General features: G+C 37.8%; 1 protein-coding gene across 1 annotated transcript in view; it reads left to right on the forward strand.

Moving 5' to 3' along the window:
- CASP7 (caspase 7) overlaps nucleotides 1–11,809 on the forward strand; it is a 59,889-nt gene that overhangs the window by 19,836 nt on the left and 28,244 nt on the right. The window contains exon 2 of the mRNA XM_044665595.1: nucleotides 1,519–1,643. Within this exon, the coding sequence (XP_044521530.1) occupies nucleotides 1,519–1,643 (125 nt within the window). The remainder of the gene's footprint in view (nucleotides 1–1,518; nucleotides 1,644–11,809) is intronic.

The raw sequence follows: 11,809 nt of genomic DNA on the forward strand, positions 1-11,809 counted from the left end.
TTTTTCTCTTGTTCCTTCCCTCCTCCTTCTCTCCTTTCTCTTCCTTTATTTCTTCCTTTTTCCCTCCATCCCATTCTCCCTTCCTTCTTTCCTTTTCTTCTTGTCCCTTTCCTCCTTCCTTTCTCCCTCCCTCCTTCATTCCTCTCCTCTTTTCTTCCCTCTTTCCTTCTTTCTCTACTTCCTCCTCCTTCTCTCCTTCCTTCTCTTTCTCCCTTCTTTCTTTTCCTTCCCTCCCTCTTTCTTTCCCTTCTCTCTTTCCTCCCACTTTCCCTTTTTCCTTCTTCCTTCCTTCTTATTTCTTCCCCCCTCTTCTTTTCTCCCTCCCTTCCTTCTTCCTTCCTTTCTTTTCAGTCACCCTCACTATTTAATGACACCAAGATTCTCCTATAACCTTCTCTGCCAAAGCTACATTCAGCATGTGTTACCCTTTGTAATTATTTCTTCCTTTATATCTATGATTTACCTCTCTAGACAGACTGTATGTACCTTGAGGGCAGGGACCAGTTTTTATACACATTTATTTCTCTATTGCTTAGCATAAGGCCCTCCAGCAAGGAGATACTAAGCAAATATTTGTAGATTTTAGATAATGAGCAAAGCAGGGGAAAATCATTAATAGAATTACAGAATTGGAAATAATCTTAAAAACATTCTGATCTAACCCTTGCATTTTTCCTGATAAGGAAACTGAGACCCAGTGAGAAGAAGTCATTTATTAAAGGTTTTACATCAAGATAGTAGTAAAGGAGATGAGAATCCAGGTCTCTGAACTCTGATGCTAGCACTACACAAGCAGCAAGAAACATGGTGTATATTGGGCTGGGCTGGAGGATTTGGCTTAGGGCCCACGTCAGAGCCAGACCAGAGAGTACCCTGAAAGCCAGGGAGAGGGATTTAAATTGGATTGTTTAGTCAATAGGGAGCCATTGGAGGTTCTTGAGTAAAAAGCAACATGATAAAAGTAGTATTGAGGGGCGATTTGGTTGGTAGTAGCTGGAATTGAGTGGAGATGGTATAGACTCAGTACTAATGAAAGCTTAATTTAAGATGAGAATCATAAGGCTTGATTCCAATTCTGATATTTATCAGCTATATGACCTTTGGCAAGTCACTGCCACTGTACTTCAGCTTCTTCATTTGTTGATTGTTGTTCATTTGTTTTAGTCCTGTCTGCCTCTTTGCAACCCCATTTGTGGTTTTCTTGGCAAAAATATTGGAGTGGTTTGCTATTTTCTAGCTCATTTTTACAGATGAGGAAACTGAGTCAAATTGTTAAATGACTTACTCTCAGGGTCACACACAGCCAGTAAATGTCTAAGGGTCTTCCTGACTCCAGGCCTGACACTATCCATTGCATCACTTAGCTGCCTATTTATTAAATGGGCTAAAAATAAACTCCATCCCAGAGCGTGTAAAAAAAATTCATTGCAAACCTCAGAAGTCTATAAATGTGAGCTATTAATTGCATGTTATTGTGATTTTGATTTAGTATCTATCTACACTTATGTGTTCTCATAGATGGCAGATGAATCAGAGCCTTCAGTGAAACGTGATGCAGGTGATGCAGGTGATGCAGGTGATACAGAAGAAGATGATCTCACAGATGCAAAGCCTGATCGGTCTTCCTTCCTTTCAGTACTCAGGTAAAGTGTTTTCCTTCATTCTAGGCCACAGAAGGCACCTAGTTCTCACCACTGTTTCTCTCTAGGGGATCTCCCTGACTCCCCTGAATTCAGTTATCTCTAGGAAGATGACTCACATCTCTATAATTTGCCCTGATCTCTCTTGAGCTGCATTCCCACATCACCTACTCCCTGTTATATAGAGCCAACTGAGTGTCCCATAGACTTCTCAAATAAAGGGTTTAGACCTCTAAATGAGGTTCCTTCCTCCTCCAAATCTCTTTTCTTATGAAGTAAACACAGCCAAAGTAGAACTCATCATCTTTTCCTCCTAATTCCATCATCCTTCAGACTTCCCTGATTTGTTGATGGCACAACATCCTGCCAGTCACCAATGATTCAGACCTGGAAACCACCTTCAACTTTCTCTCTCTTCTACCCACACATCCAATTACTGAATCTATTTCTGACATACAATCAGAATAATATGCTTCCTCACATGTCACATGAATCTAGTAATCTATATATATATGTGTATATATATATGTATGTATGCATGTATATATATATACACACACACGCATTTATATATATGTGTATGTTTTCTCCTCTGGTGGAGTGTTAGCTCTTTAAAAAATAAGGATTGTTGGGACAGTTTGGTGGCTCAGTGGATAGAGAGCCAGGCCTAGAGATGGGAGGTCTTGGGTTCAAAATGTGGCCTTAGGACACTTCCTGGCTCTGTGACTCCAGAAAAATCACTTAATCTCATTTACCTAGCTCTTCTGATATTTAGTATTGATTCTAAGAAAGCAGGTAGAGGTTACTTAAAAAAATAAGGATTGTTTTTTGTTGTTTTTTTTTTAGAAAAAAATCAACTTACTCTGTTTCTACCAGACCCTTGGTGGGAACTTAATAAATGTTTGTTGGTTGCATTAATTGATTGATTGGTAGTAATCATTGTGGTTCACAGAAGTCAGTCCTCCCTTTTAAAAACTAGAGTGAACATCCAGGAGTGTCACCTCCACCCAGTATGCATTAGATCTTGTATGAGACTGTGTGATGGCCCCCAAGTGGATTCTGTCATTAGAAGGATCTATTCTAAAGATGCATGCATTGGAGGTCCTGAGCCTTAGGTAGGCAGAGACAGAAGTAGGTCTGTACCAAAAGAGACTCCTATTCATAGATCTTGAGGGAGATTTGTCAGACCTGAGCCTTAGAGATCCAGAAATATTAGAGGGCTGCCCTTTTCAGTGTCTCAGAAACAAGGACCCAAAAGTTCTCTCCCTGTCTTGGGTATCCCCTGGTTGGTGTCTCCCTCCTTTGTTCAGAGCCTAGCTCATAGTCTTTCTGCCTTCATTATTGGAACCTTTTGTAGACACACTCATGTCCTCTGAAACTCCAGTCAGGTTTCTCACTTTACCCTCCTCAGCTCCTTTGACCTCCATTTTCTATCCCCTGCAGGCAGGGATCAGATAGTGGATCTCACCATCATCCCTACAGTGTTACCTCCATGACCTCAAACTCTGAAATTCCCTTTCTAATCTTAACCCTCTCTCCCACCATCTAATCCCTTCTCCTTTCTTTCCTCTTTACCCTGGTCCTCTTTCTCATCCCTCTCTGCTCTCTCAATCCATCACCCAATCCCTGGCGCCATTTTTCTCTCTTTGGTTTTAACAAAATGGACCAGACCAGTTATCCCACCTCTGAATCCCATGCCCTTCTTGACTTGTTGCCCTTTACACTTGTCCCATCTTCAAGCCTGGGTGGTCCCCATCATTTTCCCTAAGAAAGAGTTTTCTAGACTTTCTGTATTACCCCTAGTCATGCTTCCTCACCACCCATTTATTTATCAGCCCCTTACATTTAGCCTGCCTACTCTCTACTCTTCTGAAACTACTTTCTCCAAGGTGTGACCATCATAGGCAACATTCCACCCATAGTCCTAGATTTAGAGTTGCAAGGGACTTTAGATGTTATCTGGTCCAGCTTCTTAATTTTACAGATATAGATGAAGAAACTGAATCTCAGAGAAGTTAATGGCCTATCTGCAGCCACTCAAGGAGTACAAGTGTCAGGGCCAGGATTTGAAATAGGTCCTTGGCTCTAAGTCCAGCACTCTGTCTATATTACTTCTCTATTGAAAAGAGGGGATGCATTTCTTATTTCTTCCTGGGGGGTTGAGATCTGCTGGTTCGTAATTATAATTTGGCAGAGATAGAGGCAATATGCCATAGTGGATAGAGAGCCAGGCTCTGATTGAGAAAGATGTAAGTTCAAATATTGCCTCTTCTGACACCTAATGATTATGACTGTGATTGAGTCACTTAATAATTTCTTGTTGCCAGAAGCAATTTTCTGGTTTAGACCTCCATTGGTAGAGAAATTTTCCTCACTGACTGTTCCTTTGCCAGTTAAATAATGAAACTGGTCCAAAATAATAAGTTATTATTATTGTTATTGTGTTCATCTTAATTTAATTTTTGTTTACTTTATTGTAGTCTCTGTATTCTTTTCCTGGTTTTCCTTAATATGCTTTAGTTTTTACAAGTTCATATAAATAATGTTAGTTAACATTAGTTTATTAATATTAGTTAACATATAACAATAATATTAGTTAACAAAACTATGTTTCTTTCTTACAGTCTGTTATTATTCCATTATATTCATGTACCACAGTTTGTTCGCCCTTCCTGTCAACCCTTTCCTGGATAGTCTCCCCCGTCTTGATTTCCATAACATGTTTTTTTCTGGTTCTCCTCTATAAATAACTATTCCTTCGCTATTTTTTTTTTTAACCCTTGTACTTCGGTGTATTGTCTCATAGGTGGAAGAGTGGTAAGGGTGGGCAATGGGGGTCAAGTGACTTGTCCAGGGTCACACAGCTGGGAAGTGGCTGAGGCTGGGTTTGAACCTAGGACCTCCTGTCTCTAGGCCTGACTCTCACTCCACTGAGCTACCCAGCTGCCCCTCCGCTATTTTGCATGCTATTTCATCATCCATCTTTTACCTCCTGAGCATGACTTTCCTTCAGGTCTTTCCCCTGGACCCTCTTCTCTTCTCATTCTTCTTGTTGACTCATCAACTCCCATAAATTTAATTGTCATCTCTTTGGAAGTGATTCTCAAATCTCTAGTCCTGGTGTATCTGCTCTGTCATATATTAGCTAAACAATATCCTCTGCCTGCCTACACACTTGATAAATGCTTGTTGTTTTAACTGAACTGTAAACCCATGCTGACTTGGCATTTTCCTGTGGATTTTTATTCAACGGGGAGTTTGGGTCACGCAGATTGTAGAATAAGAGTCGTTCATTTCTCATTTGAAGCATTTTTGCTTCCTAGGTCTCATCCTTCACTATACCTCTCATTGAATCAAAGATGCCTTGTTCTACCCATCATGCTCTCTCTTCATATTTTTGGCCATTATATGGAATTGTTAATCTTGCTAACATTTATCTGTTTTGTGTGAAATGACTATACTTTTTTTTTTTTAAATTTCCTAGCTTGTTGCCCAGTCTTCTCTACAAATGAATGAGTTCTTTGTCCATTCTCTTGGGGAGTTCTCTCCAGAGTTTAAAATGGCATCCTGCTTGTAAAGAAAAGTAGAAATTAGGATCATCTAGTGGACTCTGAGCCTTGTTTGTAGATCCCCAAGGGCCCTGAGCTCCCACAGCCCTACCGTCCTTGCTTTGGTCTGTTCCCTTTGGGAAGATTCCCATTAGGGAGGGCTGGGTAAGCAGTGTTGTCAAGAGACCATTTTCCCTCTTCCCTCAGGGACTTTGCCACAAGCCCTCCCACCACCTCCATCCCCTTCTTACCTCCCCTTCTCCAATCAGATTCTAGGTAAAAAGTAGCTTTTCAAAAAAAGATTGTGCAAAGCCTGGGAAGAAAGGAACTCACCAAGACCTAGAAAGAGCTCTGTTTCCCACAGTTGAGAAGATGGGCACAAGTGGGCAAGGAGCACTTGCTTCAAAAGCAAAGGGAGAACTTGGATTCAGATCCCAGATCTCCTACGGAGAACCTTTGTGACCTGGAACAAACCATCTCACTTTGGGATCTGTTTATAAAAGGAGATCACTTTCAACAAGAAATCTCAATCTGACATCCTAATAGCTTTTTGGTCTCATTTCCACTAGGTGGCAGAAAAACATCATTTTATTTTCAACTTGTTTGGTGGTAGGAACTGAATCATTTGGGAAGATCTTTTTATAGTTACTTGAGTATTTGAGCTTTAGACCAACTACTTAGAAATAATAAATGTGGTTATAATCTGGCTTAGTCATGGACCTGTGGGTTATAAAAGTAAAGTCTGATTTCTGAAATCTGGGATATATATACACAAATACACATACATGTATCCATGTATGTTGTGTGTGTATAGTGTTGGTCCAGGGTTAAGCTTACTAATACTATATCTATAGCTCTCTCTCTTTTTTTTATCTAACTCTTTATATCTATCTTTTTATTTCTGTCAATCTCTTTCTTTCTATATCTAGCTACCTCTCTCATCTATCTCATCTATCAGAGTCTGTATTTCTGTATGTCTATGTCTTTATATGTCAATTTCTGTCTGTTTGTCTATCCTCTCTCTCTCTCTCTCTCTTTCTGTTTCTGTGTGTCTATATCTTTCTATGTCTGTCAATTTCTTTCTGTCTGTCTATCCTATCTTTCTATCTGTGCGTCTGTTTCTGTGTGTCCATATCTTTCTATGTCTGTCAGTTTCTTTCTGTCTGTTTGTCTATCCTATCTTTCTCTCTATCTATATGTCTGTTTCTGTGTGTCCATATCTTTCTACGTCTGTCAATTTCTTTCTGTCTATCTGTCTGTCTTATCTATCTATCTATCTATCTATCTATCTATCTATCTATCTATCTATCTATCTATCTATCTATCTATCTATCTTTCTGTCTGTTTGTCTGTCTGTCTATCTACCTACCTACTGTCTATATCTATCTATCTTTCTTTATCTGTCAATTTTTTTCGTTCTGTCTTGTCTGTTTGTATCTATGTGTTTGTGTGTTTATCTTTCTATCTACCTACCTCCATATCTATATCTATCTACCTATTTGTGTCGGTCAGTATTTTTCTATCTCTCTTTCTATGTCTGCCAATCTTTTTCTTTCTATCTATCATGTATATATTATAGTACATAAAACACATACATACATGGGCTGTGTGTATATGTTTCTATAGTGTGTGTAAATATTCTGCATATACATATGTGTCTATATACAGAGTGTGGGTACATATATAGTGTAGGTGAGGTTAACCCTGGGCTGATAACTTGGATGGTTTTTTAAAATTTTGCTCCTGTTCTCTGAATAATGACTGCAGCACAGTGACCAGCGGTGGCACTAAAATGCTTTTATTGTGCGTGCCCTTCTAGACGAGGACGCCTCAGTGGAGGGAGTTGTGATCCCTTCCTGCTTGATTTCTCGGGGCGGCAGCTGCCCTTCTGGAAGGAGGCGCCTCTTTCCCTCATCAGTACCTCTCATGGTCAGACCCGTTTTGTGGCTAGAGAAGCCACGTTACCAGGCAGGAAGACCCAGATGCCAGGAGCCCAGTCCTGTCACAAGTCACAAACTGTTGGTCCTTCACTGGGCTATAAATGACAGAATTGTTGATAGGTGTCTGCGGAGAAAGTGCCCAAATTACACGTTTGGACCCAGAAAGGGGGGGAAATGGTGTCACGAAGTCTCTAATGGTGATGGGAGGTCGGGGAAGGCAGCCAGTTTTTGCTGACAAGGAAGACTTCCTAGAGGTTGTGGGGACTTGGAAAATGGGTTCATTTAGGTTAGAAAAAAGTGGAAAGGACAGTCCTTGGTGTGATGGATAAGAGGCTGGACTTGGAGTCAAGAAGACTCGAGTCTGAATCCTGGATGAGATAAATGAAGACCTTACCGTAATAATATAATAATAGCATTAATATAGCACCAGCTGTGTGCCAGGCACTAGGCTAAGCATTTTCCAATTATCTCATGTGATCCTCATGACAACCATGGGGAACAGGAGCTATTATTACTCTATTTGACAATTGAGGAAACTGAGGCAAACAAAAATGAAATGACTTTGCCCAGAATTACACAGCTGGATTTGCACTCGGTTCTTCTTGACTCTCAGCTGTCTCTGCCCTCCTACAGGGACTACAACAAAGCAGTACCTTAATAAATGCTTACTTCAGGGGAGCTGGGTGGTTCAGCAGATAGAGAGCCAGGCCTGGGGGTAGGAGGTCCTGGATTCAAATTTGCCCTCAGTCACTTCCTAGCTGTGTGACCCTGGGCAAGTCACCGAACCCCAGTTCCCTAGCCCTGTACCTCTCTTCTGCCTTGGAACCAATGCTTAATATCCATTTTAAAATGGAAGGCAAGGGTTTAGAAAAATAATAATGGCTAAATGCTTATTTCTTCCCCTTCACTTACCTCCTTCAGTTTCCTTTTCTTATAAAACGAAAGGGCTGAGCCTAATAGTCTCTGAGCTGTCTTTTACCTCTAAATCTATGACCTTGTGAAGAAAGACAGGTTCATCCTGGCATGTTCTGGTGTGGAAAAAAACTAGATCCAGGCTAATTAAAACAGGGGTTGGATATCAAAGAATGGAGAAGAATAAGATTGACTAGGCAGGGTTTTTGTTTGTTTATTTGTTTGTTTTTTTGTTAAATTAGGAGGGACTTCAAAAGTCAATATTGTAGATACAAATCTGGGTTCACAATAGAAGATGAAACAAGCAGAGATGGCCAGGAAATCAGAATTCTCCTGTCTAAGCCTTAGTTCAAGGTCAGAAAGAAGCAAGACAGATAAAAAAAAATGGAGGGATTTTATGAAATCAGGGGTTTCCTAGGGCCTGACCCCTTCACACAGCTACAGGAGGAAAAGTGGGGAGGACAAAGAAGGTTCATTTCCATAATAGATAAATCCCCTATTTTGTAAGCCCTGTTTCAAATCAAGAACTCTTTCTTTGTCCTCAGGATTTTTTGGGGGGGTGGGGGTCCTTTATTCTACTCCCTCCCCCCTGAGTTGTTTAATAAATGCTATTTCATTTTTCTTGTGTGCTGTGATTTTTATTTTCACAGCTAGGATGTGTTATATGTAAACAAGTCCCTATAGAAAATGTGTTGTTTGTGTAATTATGAGAGAGATCCAGGTGGTCTACCTTTTCCTTTGGGGGAAAAAAAAACTTTTATCAAGAAATAGTACTATTAGAGTTGGAGCAAAGGGAAAAAAGTTCATATGATGTGAACCTTTTGCAAGCAGTGATAGTAGGCAGTTTCCTAAATCTAATTGTGGAAACATACCTGAGAGTGTCAGTGCTGATTTGTGATAAGCTGGCTGGTGCCTGATAAATGGCCATTTTTATTCTCTCAAAGGAAAAGTGAATGTAAAAGTAAATTTGATCACAGTTATTATGGAGAAAGACATCCTGGACGTTCGAGTGTATTTTTTTAAATACTAGTTGGTAATGATTTAACTGAGAGGCAAAGTGGGCATCCAAGGAAGGTTTGGATTCTGGAGGTTCCAGATTTAAATCCTCTCTCCAATGCCAATTATTTGTATGACTGGCTCGGTTCAGTAGTTTTTCAGTTATGTCTGACTCTTTGTGACTCCATCTAGGGTCCTCTTGGCAAAGATACCGGAGTGGTTTGCCATTTCCTTCTCCAGCTCATTTTGACAGGTGAGGAAACAGAGGCAAACGGGGTTAAGTGACTTATCCAGGGATACATAGCTAGTAAGTGTCTGAGGCCAGATTTGAACTCAGAAAGATGAGTCTTTCTGATTCCCGGCAGACTGTATCCACTGGGCCTCCTTGCTGTCTCCGGGGCAATTCTTGAAGACTTAGGTCATATCCAAATGAATCCAAGAACTTTCCACACCAGAAATCCCCACCCCATGATGAAATCACAAGATTGGGCCACACCAAACAAACCAACCAACCCCCCCCTACACACACACACACACAATCTCAAAACTGAACTATATCTGATTTAATGGAGAAGTAATTGTAAAAACAATAGCTCTGATTCTTACTAAATTTCCTGAAACCAAATCTTAACCATCTTTGTAATTCAGGACAAGGACAGTGATAAGGACTCAGCAATCTGGGTCACACAGATAGGAAGTGTCTTCTGCTTTGGAACCAATACACAGTATTGATTCTAAGATGGAAGGTAAGGGTTAAAAAAAATTCATTGAGTACTAATACTATAAAGCACTATGCCAGTCTAGTAGGGTAGATTCTATTTAATTCAGTAAATATTTATTCAGTGGCTACTGAATACATCATGCTAATTTCTAGGATTAGAAATGAAATCTTAAAAAGGAATACGAAATGAAAAATTGAAATAATACTCATAAAAATGAAATAATAAAATAATGTTTCATATAAAATCATATATAAAATAAATATATAAATAAATATAATAGCTATATATCATTTTAAAATGAAAAAATCATTTCTAGAGTTAGAGGACTTGAGTTTAAATCCCACGTCTCATGGTCACTACCTATATGGCCTTTGGAAATGTTATTTAACTTTTCTGGGCCTTGGTTTCCTCATCTATAAAACGAAGGGTGTGGACTAGATGGGGCCTAAAAAGTCTCTGCTGTCAACAAGCTTTCTCTCTGATGAGGGAGACTTCATTCACGAGGTAGACCTTATTCTAGAAAAAGTGAGTCTCAGGTAATTTTAGAGGGGAAACTCCAGCAGACAGATTTGAACTCAGGAAGATGTCTTCCTGACTTCAGACCCCACATTCTATTTTTTGTACCACCTAGCTGCCTTAAAAAAATTTTTTTGCATCACTTTTATTTTAAATGATGGGCTTAATTTTTTGTGTGTTATGGATCCCTTTGGCAATCTGATGACGCCTGTGGACCTCTTCTCAGAATAATGTTTTAAATATAAATGTAATATTTATATTACATAATGCATTAATGTGCATATTATATTAAATATCTTATGTAAAATAAATATATTTGTTATGTAGAATGTCATGATTATATTATATTATATATATATTTATATAAGAATATTTGTCTTATGGGAAATTATATTTATATTATATAACATTTTAAATATACTATTTCTAGAATATATTTATCTTATATAAATATATTTATATAATATATTTGTTTTATATTAATCTATATTAAATATGAATATATTGTAAATAAATATAAATATTTCTGTTAACAAATATAAACATATATTTTATAACATACTCAGAGTATAAATATAAGCACTATTTATATAATATTTATAGTCTTCAAAATAAATATGAACATATTTATAGTCTATAATATATTTATATTCTGTAACAAATATAAACATAATATTTATAGTCTATGATATAATATTTATATTCTGTAACAAATATAAACATATCATTTATATTCCATAATATATGTATAGTCTATAAACTAAATATGAACATAATATTTATCATCTATAATATAATTTTATAGTCTATAAAATAAACATGAACATAATATTTATCATCTATAATATAATATTTATATTCCGTAACATAGGAATATAATAGGAACATAATACTTATTGTCTATGATATAATATTTATGTTCTGTAACAAATATAATGTAATGATTAAAAATGATAAAGGCTGATATTATGAGGAAAAATAATATTTTATTTAGGCCCTTGTTGATAGAATAAAACCAGACTATGCGCCTGGCTATTTTAAAAATCCCACCTCCACCATTACATTCTGTACCCTCCTTAATCCTTTCTACGTTCCCCAGAGAGCGCACTCAGGTAGCAGAGAAAGTCAAGCCTGACTTCCCAATATTTAAAGCCGGGCTTTACCTTGAAGACATCATCCAAAACAGGAAACCCGTTGGACCATGGAAAATGTCGTTTTCCAAGGGTCCACAGGAAGTTTGTCATATATCTACATATCTTGAGGCTCAAATGAGCCCCAATACCTCTAAATGGAACCCCAGAAATTTTAAATAACACAATAAGCACAATATTTATGGTCTATATTATAATATCGATAGTCTATAAAATAATTATGAACATAATATTTATAATCTACAATATATTTATATTCTGTAATAAATAGGAACATAATACTTATTGTCTATAATATAATATTTATGTTCTGTAACAAATATAAGCATAATATTTATGGTCTATAGTATAATATCTATAGTCTATAAAACAATTATGAACATA

This window comes from Gracilinanus agilis, chromosome 2 (genome assembly GCF_016433145.1).
Source record: "Gracilinanus agilis isolate LMUSP501 chromosome 2, AgileGrace, whole genome shotgun sequence".
NCBI classification, from domain to species: domain Eukaryota; kingdom Metazoa; phylum Chordata; class Mammalia; order Didelphimorphia; family Didelphidae; genus Gracilinanus; species Gracilinanus agilis.